This window comes from Camelina sativa, chromosome 5, assembly GCF_030686135.1.
Source record: "Camelina sativa cultivar CO46 ecotype springtype chromosome 5, ASM3068613v1".
NCBI classification, from domain to species: Eukaryota; Viridiplantae; Streptophyta; class Magnoliopsida; order Brassicales; family Brassicaceae; genus Camelina; species Camelina sativa.
Window position 1 is genome coordinate 5,831,923 of NC_141884.1, and position 24,401 is coordinate 5,856,323.

The following is a 24,401-nucleotide window of genomic DNA, read 5'->3' on the forward strand; positions in this document are numbered from 1 at the left end:
TAACATCTTCCTCTAGTATAATAATCTATCAATTCTCCAAAAGAAATTGAGAAAAAGTATATTACATAAAAAAAAAAAAGGATGCACATATTATTGTATAGATCCCACTATATTTATAGGAATATTAAGTGGTTCTATGCGGTGTCAATAGTGTATATTGGTTTCTTCAGCCTCCCAAAGGCCCATAATTCGTACAAAGACGGCGGAAAGAGCCACAACCATCGCTGCAAAAATCATCGACACAACTAAGTCCATCTTCGACCTCCGGAAAAGATTCGCCGGCAAACAGATAATCTCCGTAGGAAGATCCAACGGAACCAAAACTGCTGCGTCGGAACCGCACCGCCGCGAGGAAAACTTTCTACCCACGGAAGAAGAAGACGGGTAAATAGCCGAGGTGAATGCGAATTCCGGTGCGAAAAAGATGACCGCGACCGTGATCAACAGAAACAACGTCAACGTCACGCCCTGTATGAAAATCGGAATCCGCCAGGCGAATCGGTGAGTTAGGGATGAGAAAAGATTGCGAATCATTCTTGGTTTGAAGTTTTTTTTCTTTAAGGGTTTCGAATTTTATCTCTTTTCTGTCTCTATGGGTTTATAGTTTCTAAACCGGTCGTAAATATTACTTCCACCGTATACAGAGCTGGCTTTCCTTGGACTTTGTACCAAATTTTTTTCCTGTTTTTTATTATTTGTAGATTTTACATATTTGAGTTTCTTTTGTCAAAATATCAGATATACCTAAAAATTTTGTAAAAAAAATTTCAAAAGTAATGTGACCTAGTGCAAAGCACCCCTTTGCATCTTCCCATCACCGGGCCTGGCCGTATAGAAGAGGGAGTAGCTTCAATGAAGGAGATAAGTAGAGAAGAGAAGATAACCTAATATCTTACACTTTAAAACGACCAAATTTATAGCCGTTTTGGTGTTTTAACACATTCTACTATATTAATTGAGAAATATAAATATGAAATTGTATAACAAAATTATATTGTCATGCTATTGTCATTTTAATAAATTTGGTACATCCTAGACTTGTTACTACATTGGTTTAGGCATGAGTACATACCGGTTCTCTATTCTTCATTTTTATCGTACACTTAAATTTTGATTAATTTCTCCTAAATTCGTCATTTTAATTAACGTATGTACAGAGCCTCTTCAAGGCTATGACGTACCTCTTGTGGAAAAATATACCTCAGGTGAACTTAAAAAACCCTTTGTCATTTTTGTTTTTCTTATGAGATTTAGTTATATTATTTTTCTTATATGTTTGTTATTTTTTTGTTGGGGGTATTGTTAATTAGGGAGAAGCAAGGACATGCTACGTCGCACTTCATCCTGATCTGATCTCAAAGGCGTCACCGGGAAGTATTTCGGCGACTCTAACGTCATCACTCCGAGCAAATTCGCTACCGACAATTCTTTGGCCGATAAACTTTGGGATTTCAGTGTCAAACTCATCGATTCTCTCTCTCTCACTATGTACCAACAACTCAAAAATTTATATTTCTTGATAATGTTGTTACATTGACATATCTTTATTATATATCACCACATTTTTTTTTATCGGATACAATAATCAGAAAACGTTATCGATTGTGTGAGAATCGAATGAAGTAAAAATACAAAAATTAGTCTAATAAAGTAACATTTTCGTCTAGTAAACTATAATTTCTCCAAATTATATTAAGAGAAGTATATATATTACAAGGTTATAAAAAAAAAAGATGCACATATAAATAACTAGATACATGAGAATATTTAGTGGTCTATGCGATGTCAATAGTGTATTAATGGGCCTAAATTAATGGGTTTCTTCTTCAGCCTCCCAAAGGCCCATAGTTCGTACGACGACGGCGGAAAGAGCCACAACAATCGCTGCAAAAACCGGCGGAACAACGAGGTCCATCTTCGACATCCTGAAAAGATTCGCCGGCAAACAGAACATCTCCGTGGGAAGATCTAACGGAACCAAAACGGCTGCGTCGGAACCGCACCGCCGCGAGAACCCCGCCGAAGAAGAAGAAGAAGACGGGTAAATCGCCGAGACGAATGCGAATTCCGGTGCCAGCGAGATGATCGCCACCGTGATCGTCAGAAATAACGTCCACGTCACGCCGTAGACGAAAAGCGGAACCCGCCAAGCGAATCGGTGAGTCAGAGATGAGAAAAGATTGCGAATCATTTCTTGGTTTAAAGTTTTTTTCGTTTCTCTCTTAAGGGTTTATAGTTTCCAAACCGGTCATAAATATTATTTCCACCATGGCACCATATAGAAGATGGAGTAGCTTCGATTCGATGAAGGAGATAAGTAGAGAAGAGAAGATAACCTAATCTCACCTGCTCTAACGACGAATTTGAGGACAAACTTTGAAACGACCAAACTTATCGCCGTTTTGGTGTCTTAGATCATATTGTGTGAATTAAGACGTAGTCAGATTCGCAACTTTGCATACTTTTGGGAGCTAGAGACGCACGTTTAGGACAAAAATTAGTTGTCGGAGTCTCGAGTTTAGATATTTTATATTTGACGTACACCAAATAGAGGTGAAATTTACAAAACAAGTCAAATTATGTCATACGTAATGGCATAAATTAGTAAGAGTTCCATTGGTTCAATGATCTTACCACTTTTTATATGCCGGTTGATCCGAGGTTTTGCTAGGGGTTTATATTAAGAAAGCTAAAACTGAAGATAAAAATTTGGATTATTAGAAAATTTTAAAATGATTTTGTAGGGTTATATAGACTTATAGATTTGAAGGTTTAAAATAAAAATTTACATCAATCCATTATCCATCTTTGAAAATGTATGATTAATATTTGTATGCCTTATTTTGTCAAGAATACCCATTTGTCAAAGTTTTATTGGTATGGGTGACAACGTTACTTGCCTTAGCGAATCAGAACAAATTCTTTCAAATATATCTTAAATTTCAAATCTTTACATTTTTAAACCCATCAAACTTCATTCAAACAAAAATAGTAATACTTTTTTATTTAATAAATAGTTAAATACTGTGTAGATTTTTAATTAAAAACTCTAAAATTATCATACTTATTTTCTAAAATTACTATAAGAAAAAAACACCGAGTTTATTAAAAGTTGTTAAATGTGTAGGAAATAGTCTTAAATGAATTTATTTAACCTTACTCAATTTTTTCGTAAACCTATTGGTTATATATTGTTTTTAATTTTAATTTATGAATATATTTGTGGTATTTTTAGTTATTGTTTTAAAATTTTTTAATTAAAACTATAACAAAAACACGATCTCTTATTGAAGAAAACGAGCCCACATATGTACACGTGGATATTCACCAAGTTTTAAACAAAGAAAAAAAGAGCAACTGAAGTAAATGATTTGGTCTCTTCTCGTACCTTCTTTCCAAGATGTCATCAGCAACTGCCACGATTTGCTTCCCTCTTTTTTTTTCTTTCCATTTTACAAGTCACCCCCACAAGTTTCACTTGAATTTTATAATACTCTCCATACTTTTTTAAATCTCACATATACCCCCTCGAATCAAAAACAACCAAACCTCAAAAAAACTGATAATTTAATATATGTTAAAATTATATACATAAAATTATCACTAAATAAAAAAATAAAGAAACAGAAAATTACTCAATCCAACATTTTTTTTGTTTTAAAGTACACTTTATTGCAAATATCGGTCCAAAAGTTAACATTTAAAACAATTAAGGACTGTTTTGTGTTTTCTTTTAATTTGGATTTACTTGATTACTAATTTACTATTATTATTTTCTGGTTTTTTTTTTCTTCTTCTCTCTCTGCTTTGCTTTGAAAAGTAATCTGGACCGCGAGAACAAAGCTTTTCGTTTTCTGGTTCGTTGCCGCCTTGCACGTTCCTTCTTCTTCTTCCTCCTCCTTCTCTCTCTCCCTCATCTTATCTCCTTCCCCTCTTTTACCCTAACCCTAATTCTCTTCGCCGTCCTCTCTTTTATCTCCCTACCCAATTCGAAATCTTCCAAAGCCTTATCTTCAGATCTTTTAGATCCGTAATTCTCTACTCTTGATTCATTCTTCTACCCCCACATAACTTTTTAGCGTTTCTCTTCCTCGTTTGATTCTTATGAATTGATTTTTTTTTTTTTTTTTAATTCCTTCTGTAAATTTCCGGGATTGAATTAGATTACTCTTTCTCTTAGGAATCAGATAATACAAAGTTTACAGATTGGTATACTAAAACTGTTCAACGATTACGTGATTTCAAATCCCAAGGCTTTAGATCTAAACTCTAGTTAGTAGTTAGTGTTGTTCTGTAAATTGGATGCCACGTTGCGATGGGAGAAGAAGGAACAGTTTGTTTAGAGATGCCAATGGAAGAGATCATGGCGGAAGAGAAGATGTCATCATCATCATCATCAATGGGTCAGTTGAAAAGAGAGCGTCTTGATACTACTACTGATGATGAAGTTGGTGTCAAAGGTGATCACTTTCCTAATAAGAAACAAGCAAAAGAAGCTTCTAACGATGACATTACATCGGAGATTTCGAATCCCGTCGCTTCTCCTGTTGAAAGCACATCTCTTTTCCGCGATGTTTCTAGCCAGCCGGTTAAATCCGGTTTAGGTGATCCTGTAGAGTGTTCCGGGAGTGATTTTGGTTCTGAGGAGACTATAAGTGATGGAGAACGTGGTGGCGTAACAGAGGATTCGAGTGATGTGTTGTTACCATCTCGTTTTGTGTTGGAGATTCCTAAGCATCTTAGCTCGACTGGGATCACGAAGATCACGTTTAAGTTGAGTAAACCTAAGAAGGAATTTGATGAGTTGCCCGTGGTAAAGGATCATACTTGGGATGGTGGTGTTGTGAAGATGCCGAAGAAGATTGTTTCTATTAGCTACCCATCTACCGTGAAGAAGCTTTTGGAAACGGGTATTCTCGAAGGCGCTCCAGTGAAGTATATTTCAACCCCACTTGTGGTAAAGTCTGAATCTTTTTGTTTCTTATCGAGCAGAGTTTTGATGTCTTATACACTCGTTATATCACTTTTTATGGCCTTTCAGAGAGAGCTTCAGGGGATAATCCATTCGGTTGGGTATTTGTGTGGCTGTGCGAGCTGCAATTTCTCAAAAGTGAGTTTCTTTGCGATCGTTATGTTGTTTCTATGATTATTTGGTCTGTGTGTTTTAACGATGTCATATTTTGTTTTGCAAAAAGGTATTAAGTGCGTATGAGTTTGAGCTGCATGCTGGTGCAAAAACTAGACATCCTAATAATCACATATTTTTGGAGAATGGAAGGTCGGTTTATAACATACTTCAAGAAGTTAAGACTGCTCCTCGTGATGTTCTCGAGGAAGTGATAAGGAATGTAGCTGGTTCCGCTCTGAATGAGGAGGGCTTTCAAGCTTGGAAAGGTGATTGCCAGGTGTCTAGATTGTTGGTGCATCTATGCGCTCTCCATTGATTTTCTTTTGCAATCATTTGTTTTTTGATTACTAGTTCAGAGCCTGACATGCCTTTATTTACTGCAGCAAGTTTCCAACAGAGTGATAGCATGTCTGACCGGAACCATTACACGGAACATTCTGTTGTCAGGTAATATCACCTCCTACTTGTGGTTTACTACTTGATCTGTAATTGGGGAGTTTATTTGTGATGATAGTCAGTGATACTTTTGGTTTCATATAGCTTTTGGTTAATGCAATCTAAGTTGCAATTATGTGTTACTGAAAGTGATTCCTGTGAAAGCTGCAGTTATCTTGGTCCTGGTCCTGGTCTTGATGAGAGTCAGAGTCTTACTCCATGCTCTGTGGAGAACTATTATTATCCAGAGAAAACATATGCAAAGGACACATTGTATGAGCCGAAGCGGATAGCAAAGAAGTATGCATCTTTGATATTTTCACATTACAAATTAACTACTGTTAGGTATTACTTATGGTCCTTAGGACTATTATCTATGGAGCTATGGAAATTTATTTGGTCGCTAATCCTGTAGGCTTGCTTCTCATGTATCTGGTATGGGTTGTCATAAGAAAGTTTCTGAAGGAAGCAATAGAAAGAGGTTTGTGTTCTTCTATTAGCATTTGAATCTCTAATTGCTATCCAACATTGCTGAAAAAGACACAATCTTCTGTTTCTAGGGACAATGATTTACATCGGTTGCTGTTTATGCCTAATGGGCTTCCGGACGGGACAGAATTGGCTTACTATGTGAAAACACAGGTTTGTTATTTGCAGACAAACAACTTCTTCTGCTTATCTTCCCTGAAATTTGAATAGAACTTTAGTTTTGTTAACATGTTTCTCCCCTACAGAAACTACTACAGGGTTACAAGCAAGGAAGTGGTATATTATGTAGCTGTTGCAGCAGAGAGGTAAATGGTGGATGCAATGGCTATGTTGATTCCCCATCAGAATCAGTTTGAATTTCAGATGTGGTTTTACTTATTTTGTTTTGTATTTATTACAACAGATTAGTCCTTCGCAATTCGAATCGCATGCTGGAATGGCTGCTAGACGACAACCGTGAGTTATCCAATAATATGCTATTTTACCGTGAGATATGGATAACTTTAAAGTAAACTTGTTATGTTGGAATGTGTTTCTAAAGTTTTTTTGTATCTTTTGTAGTTATCGTCATATCTATATCTCTTCCGGATTGTCATTGCACGATATAGCCATGTCATTGGCGAATGGACATGTCATTACAACTGGTGATAGTGATGACATGTGTTCAATTTGTGGGGATGGTGGAGATTTGCTACTTTGTGCTGGATGTCCTCAAGCCTTTCATACAGGTAGGTGCTGGAGTATAGTACTCTTGCTCGTGTACTCTAATATATTAAAAATGCTTCTAGGTTTCAAACTGAAAGTAGCTGAAGCACTGATTTCTTAAATGGTTTCCTCAATCGTAATACATGTGGAACTTTTAATTAACTTTCTATAACCATTTTCTCTAAATTTTAATTTAATAAGTGTTGCATAGTTAGATATCAACTCCCGGTATTTTTTCTCTGGTTCTGATCCTTCTTGTCTCTTTTATATGCAGCTTGTTTGAAATTTCAGTCTATGCCTGAAGGTACTTGGTACTGTTCGAGCTGCAATGATGGACCTGTGTCTTGTAAAAAGGCAACTGCAACTGATCCTTCTAGCAACTTGAAGCCTATAGTTATAAGGCTGACAAGAGTCGTTAAAGCGCCAGAAAGCGAAATTGGTGGCTGTGTGTTTTGCAGGTTGGTTGCATAACTATATTTAGTTTTCTCGTATAGAATATAACAGTTGTTTAATCTTAAATACATGTGCAAGCCACTGCAATAGGCACCTTTGATTACTGTGCATGATGTGGAATCTACATGTGGTCTTATTTGATAGGTCCCATGATTTTAGCATTGGAAAATTTGATGATAGGACTGTTATTCTCTGTGACCAGGTACTCCCTTGATTCCAGATTCTTTAAATTCAACTCGTCCTATTAGTAGTTCAGTCTTTTCTGATAATCCTCTTCTACTTTTCTTTTGAAGTGTGAGAAAGAGTACCATGTTGGTTGCCTCAGAGCGAATGGGCTCTGTGATTTGAAAGTAAGTTGTGTTAGGCTGGCTCCTTCTGCTTTGTGATCACGAGGTCATTCGTCTTTTCTCAACTTCTTCCTTGATTGCTGTAGGAAATTCCGCAGGACAAATGGTTCTGTTGTAGTGACTGCAGCAGGATTCACGCGGCAGTTCAGAGTTCTGTTTCTTGTGGGCCGCAAACTATTCCTACACCTCTGTTAGACATGATACGTAGAAAAGACAGAGAAAAAGGAATATATACCGATCATGGGGATACAGTCGAATGGAGGATACTTAGTGGAAAGAGTCGATACCCAGAGCATCTGCCCTTGCTTTCACGAGCGGCTGTTATCTTCAGGGTATGTCTTGACTTCAGATGTGCCGGGGGCTGTATATATGTTGAGCCACTTTCTCGCGTATAATTTGACCTTCTTAAAATATGTATAACAAAGATGGACCCTAATTCTTTCCTGTTTAATCTTCTAGGAGTGCTTTGATCCCATTGTTGCGAAGTCTGGCCGTGATCTCATTCCTGTCATGGTGTATGGGTAAGCAATGACGTCACAAGCTCTAATATAATAGCCATGTTTTGGCAGTGGTTGATTGTCCTTGTAATTCTAATGATGTATTTGCAGGAGGAACATATCTGGCCAGGAGTTTGGAGGAATGTACTGTTTGGTCCTGATTGTAAAGTATGTTCTCTTTCTGTTTATTACTCTCCCTTTTCTCTTACAACTTCTTTGTCTTCTATGCTAATTGCTTTTTTTCATGATTTTCGTTTAGTTCTCTTGTTGTTTCTGCAGCGCTGCTGAGAATATTTGGTCAGCAAGTTGCTGAACTTCCTATTGTAGCTACTAGCCGAGAGTACCAAGGAAGGGTAAAAGCTTCTGTACATGTCATATATTTCATAACATCTCAGGGTTTTTTTCTTCTTTTGCTTATGGATTAAATTTACTTTTATGATGTGATTTGGTCTCTAGGGATACTTCCAAGGACTATATGCTTGTGTAGAGAATCTTCTTTCTTCTTTAAATGTTGAGAACCTGGTCCTTCCGGCAGCTGAAGAAGCTGAGTCTATATGGACAAAGAAGTTTGGCTTTACAAGGATGGCTGAACAGCAAGTAAGTGTATTACGTTATGATTTGCTATGAAATTGTGAGTCTTCTATGAAATATAGCTTTGGTTAGTAAGTGTTGGAATCCACTTTGGTAAAAGCAGCAAGAAGCAATAACATGGTATTTTTTTGCAGTTGCTGGAGTACCAAAAGGAAGTGCAGCTTACAATCTTCAAAGGAACGTCAATGCTGGAGAAGAAAGTACCTAAGGCGTGTTTATCAGAATCAACAACTCTCATCTGATCTGATAAAAGATTCTTCTAGGATTTTTTTGGTGTTGGGATCTATCCTCTTCTTTGTTTTTTGTTTTCTGGAAGATGGAGCAGTTTTTTTTTTTTTGTCTATTTTTTTGTAATATTTGGTTCGTTTTTTTGAATATAGATTTGTAGGTTTTACAAAGGATGAGTCCCAGAACAGTTCCATGTTTTGTATAGAGACCAAAGAGAAGAATAAACAGATACATAGAAACAAATATAAACAACATGTTCGTGGGAGTATTAGACTAACCAGAAAAATAAAATAATTTTCAGTCTTATTTAACAGTATCTTTTTTTGTTTTGTACAAGTTTTTGGCAATGCTTATGAAAGATTTGGATACTATATGTTTGAACTTTGAAACAATCTTTGGACTTGTCATTGTTTCATCTTTGTTTAATGTTTACGTATGTGAAACAGAGGAAACGACGACGTTTTGAATAATAAATAAAATATGTGTGGTTTTAGTTAAAAACCTTTTGATCCCCAAATCGTCTCAGTTGCTACAATGGCGTTCTCTTCCAGCTTTCGCCGTCTCATTGCCGGATCCAACAACAGCCTCTTGTCTTCGCCATCCTCATGCGTTCGCTACTGCTCAACTCTTACGTCCCCCAAGCTCTTCGTTAGTGGTAAATTTCTTTCTTGAATTGTCTTTCAATTTTAATCAAAGATGAATTTCCAGCTTTTCTGGAGTTGTGCTATAGATGATGTCGAGCTTGGATGATTCTAGTCATGTTATCTTACAGATGATAAGTATTTGTTTATCGCGTGGACCATTTTTGAGAAATGATCATTCTCCCCTACTACTTCTTCAATGTTACTTTAGTGATAAGTATAACTAGGAAGGGTGGAATTAGTGTGAAAGGGTCTTAGACCATTTCGTAAAGTGAGAGCCTTTTTTGCTTAGGGAGAGAATTAGGATCTTTGATCTTATCATTCAGTTTCATCTTGTGTCTGGAATCAACATGAAAGTTGAGATCTACGGGCCAATTTTCAATTTTTCTGATAATTGAATTTAGTGGTTAGTGAGGCACTATTATGAGTGTGCTAATCTTCTTTGATGTGGAGCTCATATATATGTTCTGAGTTATGGATTGCTTTTAATTTTGTTTGCTTTATTAGACTCCTCTAGGCCTGAAGATCAAAAAATGTTCTCATTACTTGTACTCTTGTATCTTTGGTGAATAGGTCTATCTAGACTCACAACAAATGAAAAGCTTCAGGATGCATTTGCTTCTTTTGGGGAGCTTGTGGATGGTAATGATACTCGCTCTCCTTTTATCCAACATATAGAGCAAATGAAGCCTCGACTGACAGATTATGTTTGGTTGTTGCAGCGAGAGTGATCACAGACAGAGAAACAGGGAGATCAAAGGGTTTCGGATTTGTGACATATGCAACAATAGAAGATGCAGAGAAGGCCAAGAAAGAAATGAATGCAAAGTTCTTGGACGGTTGGGTGATCTTTGTGGATCCTGCAAAACCTAGAGAACCAAGACGGCCTTTGCAGCAGGAGCCTCCTCAGTCTTATTCTGGATCTGGTTTCACTACCAACAAAACCATCGGCTGGTGTAAATGAACAAAAAACCCAACTGACTACTTTATGTATGAAATAAAATCAGATTCTTTGAGCCATTCATCTATTTTGGATACAAAAGTCATATCCTTTGGAACATTAACTTTTCCGTTTTGGGCAGATTAAGTAATAAGAATAACTAAAAAAGCTGGATCAGACCAAACAAAAGATGTTTATACAAAATCAAGATTGAAAAGGACAATGACCGACCAAAAAAAAATCCAAGTAGAAAGTCAAAGACGCAGCGTTTTATGTTATCACATTCATAGCCTCCCTCCGTCCCTTTCTCTGCCACGGTCTCTCTCTCCTTCGTTGTCACTGTGATCTTTCTTTTTTTTGTTGTCATAAAAAAAACAAGAACTGTGAGTCTGTGACTGTGACTTTCTTATAGGGTTCAAAGGTTTTGATTTTCAGACAAAAGTACAATGTGACAAGAGATTCTCTCGATCCTTTGATCATTTGTCTATCTTTTATGCAATTTGGTTTTGGTTTAATTTACAATTGATCCCGGTTCAATGTTTAGCTTTTATTAACCGGCTTAATCATTGAGGGTTGTGTTTGATTGAGAGAGAGGGGGACACTCTACATTATGCACACGCCCTGCAGCCGAAGCTAATTCAAAACAAAAATAATCATTCTCGTTTGAGACTCCACGAACCCAAGCTCTCTTCAAGGTGATCTCTCTCCCCTTTGATCTTCTTCTTCTAGTCTTGAGACTTGAGTATTCCCCTTACTTCGAATTCACATATAATTTATAGTTTGGGACTTATCTTTATCTTCTCCGGTCTCATACTTAATCAATCTGCAGCTTCCTGATTTGGTGATTGTTTTAAAACAATGCATTGTTCTCATACTCACTTCGCATCCTTCAAGCTTCCTCATTTCTTTGCGCCTAAGGTCTCTTCTCTCATTCTTTATCTATTTTGTATGTGTGTGTGTGCTTTTTTCGCCAATTAAGAAGAAAAAGTTTATAACTTTGGTTCAGAGTTTTATGGCGTCTTCACGGAGAGATTTTAGAGTGTTCGCAGTAGCAACCAGCGTGGAGGAGGCGTCTAGTAACATACAAGCAGCTCCAATCTCTTTACCTGAAGGCTCATGGAAACAGGTTTTGCTCCAATAAATTAGTAATCTTTATTTTTCTTCGAGGAGTTGCTTCAAAAGTTTTGTAAAATTGAGAAATCTTGTTGTTGGTTTAGATAGCTGGTGGAGTTACAGCTGCTAAAGGGTTTAAAGCTGCTGGTATGTATGCTGGTTTACGAGCTGCTGGGAAGAAACCTGATCTCGCTCTTGTAACTTGTGATGTAGATGCTGTAGCTGCAGGTTCCAATGCTATAGCTTGTTTTGTCCTTACTAATGTGTGTGTGTGTGTGTGTGTGTGTGTATCCAGAGGCAAAATGTTTCTGACTCTTTTTTTGGGAATATTTTTAGGGGTGTTTACTTTGAATGTGGTTGCTGCTGCTCCTGTAGTTTACTGCAAAAAGGTTCTTGAGACTTCCAAAACGGTAATCCTCTCTACCTTAAGATCTCGAACCAAAGCATTTTGTGATTTTGAGCTATGAAATCAGTAAGTTTTGAAACTTTTCAGGCGCGTGCAGTGTTGATCAATGCCGGTCAGGCCAATGCAGCTACGGTAAGATGTACTTAGATGTAGTCATGTGCTTTCAGTTATGTTTAGATCTCGAGTTATGTGTTTAGGAGTTCATTAATATGATTTGTGAAGTAGCCTGAGCTCTATATGGTTGTTAGCTATGCATCACTCATTAAGATCATTCATTTTTTCAGGGTGATGCTGGTTACCAAGATATGCTAGATTGTGTTGGTTCTCTTGCGACGGTATGCCCTTGGTTTCTTTCATTCCCGAGTCTTGTGCAAACCTCATATTGTTCAACATTGTTACCGTTTGTTTCTTTATTGCTGCAGCTACTTAAAGTGAATCCAGAGGAAGTGTTAATCGAGTCAACTGGGGTAATTGGTCAGAGGATTAAAAAGGTATAGCTTCTTTCTCATTCCTTTTACATGCAAGTGCTCCGATTAAGTTAATTTCCCCGTGCAGGAAGAGTTTCTCCAACATATTTCTCATTCTTTTTCTTTTGCAGAAAGAGCTTATCCAATCACTTCCAACCCTAGTCAACTCCATATCAGACTCTGTTGAAGAGTATAATCCTCTTTTCTCAATCTCTCCCTGAGTATGTAGATGGCACAATCTTCAATTTCTTTAGTAGCCATTGGACATAACCATTTGAATCTGATATACAGTGCAGATTCTGCTGCTGTAGCAATCACAACAACGGATCTTGTAAGCAAGAGCGTGGCAGTTGAATCACAGGTAGGAAGGTTCAACAAACACCTTTGTACTCTATTTTTGACATTTCATATATCTTACAAAAGCTTTGAAATTGCTCAGGTCGGTGGAACCACAATTAGAGTTGGGGGTATGGCAAAAGGCTCCGGGATGATCCATCCAAATATGGCAACTATGTTAGGTGTATGTCCTTTATTACTTTCTTTGGTAGGCGTGTATCTGTTTGAACATACATTGTTTTAAACAATGCCAAATCGATATTTATCTTCCTCAGGTCATCACAACGGACGCGCTAGTTGAAAGTGATACCTGGAGAAAGATGGTAAAGGTTGCAGTAAATCGAAGCTTCAACCAGATCACTGTAGGTTTACACAATTTCACCACATTGTTGTTATTGGATTACACTTTCATTTCCAAGTTCTGATTAAATTGAACTCATGGTCTTATAGGTAGATGGCGACACGAGTACTAACGACACAGTCATTGCCTTAGCGAGTGGACTATCTGGATCACCTTCTATATCTTCTTTGAATTCTAACGAAGCTGCACAGCTTCAGGCATGCCTTGATGCGGTATGTTTGTTTTTTTGCCATCTCCGTAACAGTGGTTCATGAGCTGGACTTAACACGGATGATGGAACCCTTAAAATGTATCTTTTTCAGGTGATGCAAGGGCTCGCTAAATCAATAGCTTGGGATGGTGAAGGCGCAACATGTCTCATCGAGGTTCATAAAACAAACTTCTTCTCCCAAACCTCTGATTTAACACAAACCTTAACAAGCAACACAAAAAATCACCAGGTTACTGTAAAAGGAACAGAAACTGAAGCAGAGGCAGGGAAAATTGCACGCTCGGTGGCTTCCTCTTCACTGGTTAAAGTATGTGATCAGAAATACACGTACATGAATAATCAAAGTGAGCATTTCTTGCTTCTAAATTAATAGTAAACATCTATTGTTACTTGTGTGACAGGCAGCTGTTTATGGAAGAGATCCAAACTGGGGACGGATAGCTGCAGCTGCTGGCTATGCCGGGGTTTCGTTCCAGATGGATAAGCTGAAGATATCTCTGGGCGAGTTCTCACTCATGGAGAGTGGCCAACCTCTTCCGTTTGACAGGTTTATCTTACTATAGATTTGTCTCTCAATAGGAAAATGTAGTTAAATCATGTTCTTACACAAATGCATATAACAGGGATGGAGCCAGTAACTACCTCAAGAAAAAGGGTGAGGTTCACGGAACAGTTACGATCGACATATCCGTAGGTAAGAGAGTGTTTTGACTAGCTTTATTAAATAAACCATGTATTGTGGACCTGAGTGCGGTTTTGTCCGGTGAACAGGTGAAGGTGCAGCCATCGGAAAGGCTTGGGGTTGCGATCTTAGCTATGATTATGTCAAGATCAATGCTGAGTACACCTCATAGGACTGATACCAAGAGACAGTGTTTCATGTACTGTTGTTGTGTTATGATCTCAATTTATAAACTGATTTTGCTTCAAATAAGACAGCAACGATTCAATAAACAAAGTTCCTTTGAGTTCTTCACAAAAAGTTAAACTTCAACAAATTTTTCACAATAATGTTAACAAAATTTTCACAATATTTGTAAGAGATAATGCATGATCGAGAATGAAATTGAATACAAGGTTATGGCGCATATATCATAATCAGTATCAGCTCTGCTCTTCTGCACACGTACGGCAGAAGCAAGTCCTCAGAATCAGATTTAACCTCAAGTTCCTTCATCCGCTCCTGCACACTAGGATGGGGGCTTACATATTTGCCGACAATACTCCTACATCGAATAGGCATCCCGGCCATACTGCTGAGCTTTCGAGATTTTTAGGCTCTATTAAAAAAGCATTGATGAGTCTCGCATGCAAACAGGAAAGACTATAGGTGAAGTTTATTTTTGGAAAGACATCAAAACTTATACAACTTCTTTATAGTGTTGTCAACCTCTTTATCAGAAGATATAAACCGGTTTATATATTCTGATACTCCGTTTGACACGTTTGAAACTGTTGAATCTCAAAAAGGAAAAAGAAGCAACAAAGCTATCAGAATAGTGTTAGGGATGATCGATCATCTATTACACATAAGAAAGGTGTGAAACTCAGAAGGAAACTTACGAATAAAGTAGAAGCAACAAACGATTACAATAGTCTAATTACACATAAGAAAAGTTGTGAAATTCAACAAGAAACAGACACAGAGATTTGATTATTAGAGAAGAGGTGGCCAAGCTCATAGATGTGATGAAAGTTGATTAGTAGCCAATGCCATTCAAGAAGATGCTGCAACTAAAGGCATCTGAGTTACCCAATCAAATTTCTCGCAGCTGTGTTTGCGAGAAGCTTTCTTCTTGTCTTTGCTGCTGCTGCCACCACGCGAGGAAGAGTTGTCTTTGCCCTTCTGTCCTTTCTTTCCGGTCTTCTTGTGGTTGTCTTTGCTCTTGGGTTTCTGCTGCTGTTTCTTGATTCTTGTGTGGGAGGCTATCGAGGGAGGAGGATCATACACATCAGCAGCCCATGAAACACTCGTCTTCTTCAGTGACAAGCCATGCTTCTCTCGACTGCCTTTTATGGCTGGTATGAGAACAACTGGTGGTGTCTGTTGCAATTCAAGAAACAGGCAGGTGAGAAACAATCAGCATAGAGCAGGGAATACACAGCCTTGGATTGAGAGATATGAGAAAGGATCTCACTAGGAAACCAATCTGACCGACAACAGCCAATTTGCGAGGACTCTAAAACTCTTACTAAAGTACAAACTACGGAACTCCAGAACACTAATTTCTTGACTCAATTTTTTTCCATGCTTGGACTATATATCGATACTCTTTGATTCTTTCAAAAACTTGCTGGACTGGTACAGGAAAACCAAGCAACCACACATAGGAAATATCAATGACCCACGATAGCCTAGGCAAAACAAGTAACTAAAAAACTGGCACCCAACTTGTACTCTGGTAAATAGACCAGAAACAGCCAAATCAAAGAATACAAATAGATAGTTAACCAGAATGAATGCTGAGTAACACAGGCTGACTTACAGTTGTAAGGTTATCATCCTTGTCTTCATCATCATCAGAAGAGTTGGGACTTAAAGTGGATTTGATGAAATCCTTATCATCATCAGTAGTTTCTTCATTCACAGTTTGGTGTATATAACCAGTTTCATCTCCTCCATCAGACTCCTGAGAATCTTCAGATCCAGTAAACGAGGTATGCTTGGAGCCTTTAGAACAACATTGTGTGGAACTCGAAGCCGAGATCTCAAAGCTTGCATCTTTGAAATCCAACTTACCACAAACAGAGCTCATATCCAACTAAAAGCTGAAGATAGTCACACAAACAAATTCAAAAGCATAAGATTAGTCACAGCACAAACAAATTTAAAGTTATTATAAACCAAATGCTCACACATATGAAACAAAGAGTCATTCTTAAATCCCATTCACTCTACTTGCATGAATTTGAAACCTAATCTATGAAACAACAACTCCAAATTGAAAAAAAAAATAAAGCTTGAGGCAAAAAAAATCACCTTTTTGGGTTGCAAATGGAGCACCGCCAAAAATGAAAACACCAGAGATGGATCAAAGATTTTTTATCCGACCGAGCTAGGAAAATCTCAAGAACGAGACGAAGACGAGAGAGAGAGAGAAAAGGGTAAAAAGAAGAGAGGAGAGAGGGGGAAGAAGGGAATCAGAAATGTTAACTAAGATTACCACGCCAATCACACTTTTCAAAAGGTTTAGAACGATTAGAAGAACTCAAACCAGAATGATAAGGAGTCAACGAAGGTGTCAAAGAAAGGAGAAGAAGAAGCTTAGAGGGCACCGAAGGCATTCTTTATCTTATGCTCTTCGAAACCCTAGCACCGCAAAAAAACCCTAGTTCTCCAATTTCGAAATCCAATGAAAAATCTTCAGAGAGATCTCAGAAAACTTTTGATGCAGATAGAACAAAAAAGAGAATAGATATACCCAAAAAAAAACCTTAAAATCGGATCATGGAGAGAAAGTAAAACCAGAGAATTAAGGAGAAGAATTAATTATATCCACAACGAATCTCACGCGTGAGGAGGAAGATAATAATAAGGAAAAAAAAAAGCTAATTTGAGAAGAAGAAGACGAACAACAAGGAAGAAGAAGAAGAAGAAGAAGACGAAGAAATGATTGATGACGTTTTTAAACAAAAATAAATCGACGGTGATAGATGTGGCGGCCTACCCTACAGATAGATTCATGACCGTACACGTGTTCCTCTTATCTTTTTAAGACTTTTCTTTATTGGGCCTTGATTGGGTCTAAAACGGGCTAATAAACTGCTATTTAAGGAAATAAATTACACCGAACAAAATCTACCTAATTATTATTAGGTCGGTCTTAACTCTTTAACAATATAGCGTCTCACACGTCATGACTCAACGACCTGTTGGTATAAATGACGATATGTAACAAGTTTGATATGAATTGAAAGAGAAAAAGAATTTGATAAACGAATCAAAAGTTCAAAACTAAGGTCTTATTTATCCGTAACTTATGAAAAAATATATAACGTTTAGTTTTTGCGAACATTGTGTAGTGAAATAGTAGCGTTTTAGTTTTATGACAATATTTTTGATATTCATCGTGCTCAGTCTCCAATTATGGTTTGGTTACCGTCCCGCTTAGAAGATCTATACATGCGGCCACTCTCTTCTCCTCATGTATCATCAAAGAATTGCGAACTGAAACATATATAACGACTGGAACATATATAATCTATTGTAAGTTTGTAACAGATTCCCTCCATGGCTCCATTTCCATAACATAGCTGTCTCAGCATCAGTTTTATTTGTCATCCACATCTCTATTTCCAATGTTTGAAAGTTCTGATATTAACACTGAGAGTTTATTCAATCATCACTAACAACGGATAGAACCATCTTACCAGAATTCAGAATTGGCACAAGGCATAAACATTTAGATCTTGGAAGGCACAAACGTCTAAATATAATCTCTCCGTCGTAAGATCAAAGCGGAGTAACAAATTTGTTTCTTCATATGGTCTAAAGCAATGTAGTCGTATGTATATTTCCCTTCAAAAACACACCCTGCAGTTTTGGTTCTATGATGCAGTCTGAGAGTATGATTTCAAACCAAGCAACATGGTCATGGTGGTTGAGTTTGTAACGACCCTAATACCTCAAAGATTTCATATCTACGGTAAGATATGTTACTTTGATATCCTATAGCAAAATCACTATAGTCTATCGTCATTGCCTCATTGGGGACTAAATAAGTAAATATCAATTATTGAGAGGATGAATAACCAAATAATCCATCAAATTCCGGAAAAAGATCCAACGAAATCGAGTCTAAACCAAACAATTAAACCGGAAATATACAGAAAACCCTAATTAACTGGTGAATTTGGTAACCGCCTTGGTGCCTTCAGAAACAGCATGCTTAGAGAGTTCACCAGGCAAGACAAGTCTCACGGCGGTTTGAATCTCCCTAGACGTAATCGTCGGCTTCTTGTTATACCTAGCGAGCTTAGACGATTCCTGAGCGAGTTTCTCGAAGATGTCGTTGATGAAACTGTTCATAATCCCCATAGCTTTCCCAGAGATCCCGATATCTGGATGGACTTGTTTCAGTACCTTGAAGATGTAGATCTTGTATGTCTCCACGCTCTTCTTCGCTTTCTTCTTCTTCTTCTCGCTTCCTCCTCCTCCTCCTACTTCTTTGCTGATCTTCTTCTCCGCCTTTGGTAGTTTCTCCGCCGCCGGTGCTTTCCCGGCTGGTTTCTTCTCCGCTCCTTTCGGTGCCATCACAGATGTTGATGAAATCGATGTGTTTTGTTTTTCAGAGGATTTTGAGAGACGGCGTTGATGATGATGAATGATCTGAGAAGGAGAAATCAGATTTGTTGTTTATTATATAGAGAGTAGTGGTTGCTTGTAATTGGTTTCTGTGTTTTTACTAGGATTGATGACGTGGCATTGAAAAATAAACGGTTGAGATTACATAGGTTCTCTTTCCATCTGAGGGCATCGCTTCTCTTATTGGGTCGGATCTGAAAGTTTACTTAAGGCCCAATCGTTTGCTTTTACCGTTTCCAGGTTAGCTAAATGAGTCAAGCCTAAGGCCCAGTACTAGTTGGGTGTTAACAACAACCAGTCGTCGTTTGCACTAGTTGGCCTGGCCACTAATACCCGTTATCCGTATTCGATCCGTTACTTGATTTATACTCGTTCCGAAAAAGAGTAATCCACACTTTCATGATCGAGTGAAAGGTATTATATTTATATTACAACGAGTATAGAATAATAGTTTAGTTTTCAATATCTGTCATGTTATTTGTCCCTTTACCCATTAGACCCGTAAATACCCTTTAATATTTTGTATTATTATTTATTATTAATTTATAAATCTATTATAGTGTTAAAGTTAAAGCCTAAGTTCAACTTAGTCAAACTGAAATGATATATACGACGCCCAATTGAATTAATATATTATTATTTTTTTTAAGTTTGTAATTTTATAATTTTTGGAACTATATGTTGCATACATTTATGAATTTTTCATTTTTTGGAGTTTGGAATATGAAATTATTATTGCGATTATTGACAATTTTTTTATCGGGTACTCGTTTTTCTGGATAAAAGTAAAGGGTCGGATATTTAAAAGGTCAATTATTTTTTTATCGGGTACCCATTATTTAAGGTTCGAGTACGAGTAATTTTTTTCTATTACCCGTTAGGATCGGATCGGGTAAAAATATGAGAAAATTCAAGAGTACCAGTCCCGTGCCCAGCCCTAGTTTGTAGTATGGAAAGCTACACTATACAGGTAACCTTAAATCAAGCTATCACGAACAAGATCCAACGGTCTAGATCAATCCTAATGGTTGAAGATTAGTTTGAAACTTTGTCTATGGGATACGTTGTATGAGTTCCTTTTGTTAACCCGGTCTATGTCTATTGTCTCACTCAGTCGAAATTGGGGTTTGACAGTATTAATATCAAGATATGGAACACTGAGCTGGTGATGGATGACAAGAGAATGAAGCTGCAAATTTGGGATAATTCACAAACAGGGGTTTGTTTCTGAGATATTCTCTGAAAGAATCATCTTGTCCCCCTTTTGCTTGTTTATTATTTTTCTGATGTAATGTGTGAATGTATTCTCCTTCTTTATTTATGGTGGGAATATAGAAATATCGCTTAAGTGGTTTAATCTTATTGCAACATACTTATGGGGAGAGCCATCAGCCATGGGGGCATTTTACAGATTAAATCATCTTTTCAGTAGTAAATATTATCTTTACTCTTAGTAGATCACGTTTTTTTTAAGTTCGATTTCTGTTATAAATCTATACTTATTAACTATGATTAGACATCAGGAATCAGATCCCCTAACATAACGTTTGAGCAAAGACCATGTCAACAAGATTCTAGTGGGGAACAAAGCTGGTTTTGGATTACAAGCATAAGAGTATCTCTACCTTCTCCTTCCATGCATGGTCTAGTATTTTAATTTTCTCCTCCTTATTTTTCACGTGATTTTGTATTTCGTTTTTTAAAGCCGTCACTTCATTTTTTATTTCCATGATGTGCCAAATTTTCCAAGGGCCAAGTTCTTACTGATGAATATGGAATCAAGTTCTTTTTAGACCCTATGTCATGGCTCTGGCTATTGTTATTGTTTTCAAGATATACACTAACGTTGATTTTTTTTCATTGGCTGATGATTTATGGACTTACAAAGTGCCACGACTAGTTTGAATGTGAAGGAACACAAACATGAACATTGTTTTCCGTTAGCGACTTATATATATATATATGTGTATGTTGAATGTAGTAAAATAACATATCCAAGGTACAGAAAGGTAAAATACTCTGTTTCCAAGGGTTAGTTGACCATCTGAGCAAAGATTAGTCCATGCATTACCCTAATCCTAATTCATTGTAGACTCCAACATCGATCAGACAATCTATTTGTCGTGCATGATGATTGTTTTGATCCTAACACGACCTATCTTCTGGCTTGAAATTTCTCCAAGCTACTCGAAATGATCAGGCTTCTGGAGAGTAATTACTCTTTATAGTAGTGTTACCCAAGCTACGCGAAAATCAGCATGTTGCGGTTCTTAAAACGTGTTAAACGTAAGGTAAGGAGAAGAAACAAAGGCATGCACCACCATTTCTTTTTTTGTTATCTATGATATAGTCTTCTTTATTTCCTTCTTTAGCCTTCGTCCATAATGTTTATGGAGTGACATATCATCTACATACAATATTTTGTAAACCGTACCTAATGATTCAAAGACAATCAAAAAGAGAAGAAAAAAACACAAGTTAGGATTGTTGAAACTTCTTTCGGTATGTGATTGGAAATTATTTGCAAGTCTTTAGATATGTAAAGGGTTCGCTTTTGCTTTTTTTTTGCCACAATGGAGATGCCTATTGTCTGCTTTCTAGTTCTCATCAGATCAAGACTGATTTGGATCTTATAGTGTAACTTTCACTCCTAATTCTCCTTTATTTTTGTAGATATTAGTAAAAGCAAGCCAAATCCAGATGATCATAATTTGCTATCAAACAATATCCATTTTTTATTCTGTTTTATCAATTCAACATTCAACACGAAATGGAATCTATATTTTCAAAAAAAAAAAAAGTTTAATGAGATATGATTCATATGGATGAGCTTCTCTCATGATTGGGTGTCACAACATAATCTATATGAAGAATCTATTGTGTCATAATGAAAACTATAGCTAGTAATTATCTACTATGAAAATGGGAATTATGGGGTTGAGATTAGAGATAGGTCAAGGCGAAGTTAAATCTGATGAAGAACGCACCGAAGAAATAAAGCTGCAAGTGGGTGATAAGACTTGATGTCTGAGTCGACTTACACCATTTTAAACATTTGAGACAGACACACTAACAAAGTAATTATGTTCCCACCAATCACCAACTACTTCACTTAGATCTGTTCTCCATAATCTTTACACATACCTTCGTCTTCTTTTTTTGCTCATCTTTTTTTTCTTAATTAGTAATTATTGTTCTTTTCTACCTACATCTTTTAGATTAGTAACTTCATTTTCTTCTTTTAGGTATTAACACTCACTAAGTACCAACTCTTATCTAAATAGTCTAACCCGTAATGCAAAGACATTTAAACTCTAAGACTTAGCTTTTTTTTGACATTGGATTGCGTGACTCTGCAGTGTGCATAAGCTTAATCAAGCTCAAACTTAGGTTTGGTGTTAGAGATCAAATTCTTTCTTCAAATCGAATTGTACTGATTGTTCATATATTTGAATTTTAATACACTTTGCTTCTGATTAGAGGAAACCTGTTAAACAATTATTACAATTTTAATTCGGCTCAATTGTGTATCTGAATTATATATTTATATACATATATATAACTTAAGTTAAAGTATCTTTGGTATCATATGTGAGATTCCTAATATTTTGAGGACCAACGACACAATGTTTATTAGTTTACACTATGCAAGTGTAATGAAAAATAAGAAAAAGTAGTTTATTTTATAAATCCCCCTGGTTATGTTTTAAATTTCAACTAAACTAAGCAGAGTCGGATGAATTATTGTCGATTGGTAACACTAAAAAAATTCCTACCTAAAGAAAAGGCTAATTAAAAAAAAACAGGTTAATGAAAAAGTTAAGGCTAATCGTTACAATCGCACTCGTGACCACAATTAGAGATATTATCTTATATTACTTTCTTATAACACCATATAGATAGTCACACTAAAGCATCCCCCCATAAACAATCATACTCAAAATTATTCTCAATTCATATATATTATTCCTTTACGATTATAGTATTACATTAGGCACTTGTATTTGTATATCATATTAAATTATGTAGATATTTAACAGTGAGAGGATCGAACTGGAGAACCATCGAAATAATGTTGCTTAGTTATATGATGTATCCATTAATGTTGGGAGTAAGAGAACTATAATTACGTATCTTAAGAAAGATCGGAGATGTTGACAAAAAAAAAAAAAAGAAAAAAAAAAAAAGAAAGAAAGATCGGAGATCTACGAGCAAATCCATCTTCAATTTTTCTAATGATTTTTAAGAAAACGAATAATAATATTAATCCACTAGATACATCGATGTTCATAAACGAAAGCACATTAAGTCTCGTAATTGTTATATAACTTCTGATGAAAAGAAAGTATTAAAAGGAAAGACAATTAATGCCCATATGTATTAAAATGAGGACCGCCCAAAGCATTAGCATACACAATAATGCGGGGAAAAGCATTACTAGGCAATAATGCGAGAGAAAGCATTACATAACAAGTTAAAAAAGAGAAAAAGGAGCAATTGGAAAAAAACTTGATCAGAAGAAGACGACCATTATCTTTCTTTTCGTTGTTGTATCTTTGACCATATAAATAAATTAATTGAGATCCCATTCTTTCACCCTTTACTTTCGATGTTTACATCTTCAATTTGGAGCTTTCAAAAACAGCCTTATATATGCGGTTTCGTATCGTTTGCCCACATATATATCTAGGACTAGGAGAGGATATTATAGGTCATCCAAAGGTTGGCCCGCAAGAAAAAACGACATTGTATAGACTCGTATATATATACAATCCTAAGTTAAGACGTTTTATCTAAAAATTTATGCAGATATCATTAAAGTTTTCTTTGGTGTAAACATCACCTATTGGTTTTATTATTAGTCGGAGGTTAAATCCATAATGTATCTTGTGTTCTCACGATCTCATATAAAACCAATATACAATAACCCTATGTATAGTACAGTGATATGCAATAGTCTTCTTATAAAACTTCTCTATGAACGTTTCAGCCTTCATAATTGTATAATAAAAGTGCCAAAATATATAGCACAAAGTGAGTTTATATATGAAAATATAGTATCAAATGGTTAGAAAGGAGAGACGTTAATCAAAAATCATACCTTACCTTCAATCAAGAAAAAAATTTCTTTTAAATCATTGCAATTTATTCATTCCCAATCTCTTATCTTTTTTTTTTTTTTTTTTAAGATCGGTGCACCACACGGAATCTTACTTTTTGTTAGCTCAAAAGGGAAAGAAGATGTATATTTAGAATCCCAGTGTTATTTTGCACGTCTCTTATTGGTTCTTACAAAGTACGTAAACGTCAACGTTTAAGGATTTGGTAAAATTACAATCTTATGTGTATGTATAAGATTTTTTTTTTTTTTCATATACACACGACATATATAAAAGGTTTATGCATGTATCTGTGACTTTGACTCAACTTTAAACCAAGCGAAGATAAGTAATATCGTTTCTTGACAGTTTTTTCTTTTCATGTTTCCTTTTGGTTCAAAATTTTATTTTGATAAAAATAATAATTACATATGTCTCTAGAGACACATGTATAGCCTTAGGATGTATTGTAATTAAACTTAATCTTTTTTTGTATCTTCTTGTTATTTCTCTACTTGTATAATGTATATGAACATATATTTATCAAATAATCATGTAATTTGTATTGGATATTGGATAGTACTAGAGCTCCACCACATTTATATGTATAACAACACCAAAAAATGAAAAGAAAATAGTGTTACGAAAA

General features: G+C 36.2%; 7 protein-coding genes across 9 annotated transcripts; 3 read left to right on the forward strand and 4 right to left on the reverse strand.

Moving 5' to 3' along the window:
- Positions 1-56: 56 nt before the first annotated feature.
- Positions 57-534, reverse strand: LOC104785755 (uncharacterized). Its single transcript, XM_010511022.3, has one exon. The coding sequence runs from the start codon at positions 532-534 to the stop codon at positions 145-147; it is 390 nt and encodes a 129-aa protein (XP_010509324.2). The 3' UTR covers positions 57-144.
- Positions 535-1,664: 1,130 nt separating this feature from the next.
- Positions 1,665-2,332, reverse strand: LOC104785756 (uncharacterized). The gene has a single exon (XM_010511023.3). It carries the CDS (start codon positions 2,189-2,191, stop codon positions 1,811-1,813), a length of 381 nt encoding a protein of 126 aa, XP_010509325.2. The 5' UTR covers positions 2,192-2,332; the 3' UTR covers positions 1,665-1,810.
- Positions 2,333-3,750: 1,418 nt separating this feature from the next.
- On the forward strand, positions 3,751-9,179 carry LOC104785757 (increased DNA methylation 1). Of its 2 annotated transcripts, none has more exons than XM_010511024.3 (19): positions 3,751-4,957; positions 5,042-5,110; positions 5,196-5,394; positions 5,512-5,575; positions 5,735-5,863; positions 5,979-6,044; positions 6,124-6,205; positions 6,298-6,357; positions 6,456-6,508; positions 6,614-6,780; positions 7,032-7,215; positions 7,355-7,412; positions 7,504-7,560; positions 7,644-7,889; positions 8,017-8,078; positions 8,166-8,222; positions 8,314-8,407; positions 8,511-8,651; positions 8,780-9,179. In XM_010511024.3, exons 1-19 carry the CDS (start codon positions 4,316-4,318, stop codon positions 8,885-8,887), a joined length of 2,538 nt encoding a protein of 845 aa, XP_010509326.2. In that variant the 5' UTR covers positions 3,751-4,315; the 3' UTR covers positions 8,888-9,179. The 2 variants fall into 2 exon arrangements, with proteins under 2 accessions (XP_010509326.2, XP_087369317.1); XM_087513191.1 differs by having other exon boundaries at positions 3,762-4,957; positions 5,196-5,405.
- Positions 9,180-9,270: 91 nt separating this feature from the next.
- LOC104785758 (organelle RRM domain-containing protein 2, mitochondrial) lies at positions 9,271-10,534 on the forward strand. The gene is made up of 3 exons (XM_010511026.2): positions 9,271-9,528; positions 10,088-10,156; positions 10,237-10,534. The coding sequence occupies exons 1-3, from the start codon at positions 9,408-9,410 to the stop codon at positions 10,476-10,478; spliced, it is 432 nt and encodes a 143-aa protein (XP_010509328.2). The 5' UTR covers positions 9,271-9,407; the 3' UTR covers positions 10,479-10,534.
- A 62-nt stretch (positions 10,535-10,596) lies between these two features.
- LOC104785759 (arginine biosynthesis bifunctional protein ArgJ, chloroplastic-like) lies at positions 10,597-14,330 on the forward strand. 2 transcript variants are annotated; one of them, XM_019245724.2, is made up of 18 exons: positions 10,597-11,149; positions 11,284-11,372; positions 11,461-11,580; positions 11,672-11,795; positions 11,904-11,977; positions 12,061-12,105; positions 12,258-12,308; positions 12,396-12,464; positions 12,572-12,630; positions 12,732-12,801; positions 12,880-12,960; positions 13,052-13,138; positions 13,227-13,349; positions 13,440-13,502; positions 13,578-13,655; positions 13,750-13,895; positions 13,972-14,042; positions 14,120-14,330. In XM_019245724.2, the coding sequence occupies exons 2-18, from the start codon at positions 11,313-11,315 to the stop codon at positions 14,200-14,202; spliced, it is 1,404 nt and encodes a 467-aa protein (XP_019101269.2). In that variant the 5' UTR covers positions 10,597-11,149; positions 11,284-11,312; the 3' UTR covers positions 14,203-14,330. The 2 variants fall into 2 exon arrangements, with proteins under 2 accessions (XP_019101269.2, XP_087369318.1); XM_087513192.1 differs by having other exon boundaries at positions 10,857-11,149; positions 12,258-12,464.
- A 555-nt stretch (positions 14,331-14,885) lies between these two features.
- On the reverse strand, positions 14,886-17,025 carry LOC104785761 (uncharacterized). Its single transcript, XM_010511027.3, has 3 exons — positions 16,329-17,025; positions 15,835-16,117; positions 14,886-15,392 (listed from the first exon to the last, which is right to left on the reverse strand). Exons 2-3 carry the CDS (start codon positions 16,102-16,104, stop codon positions 15,066-15,068), a joined length of 597 nt encoding a protein of 198 aa, XP_010509329.2. The 5' UTR covers positions 16,105-16,117; positions 16,329-17,025; the 3' UTR covers positions 14,886-15,065.
- A 1,072-nt stretch (positions 17,026-18,097) lies between these two features.
- On the reverse strand, positions 18,098-18,716 carry LOC104785763 (histone H2B.4). Its single transcript, XM_010511028.3, has one exon. It carries the CDS (start codon positions 18,600-18,602, stop codon positions 18,189-18,191), a length of 414 nt encoding a protein of 137 aa, XP_010509330.1. The 5' UTR covers positions 18,603-18,716; the 3' UTR covers positions 18,098-18,188.
- Between the last annotated feature and the right edge of the window lie 5,685 nt (positions 18,717-24,401).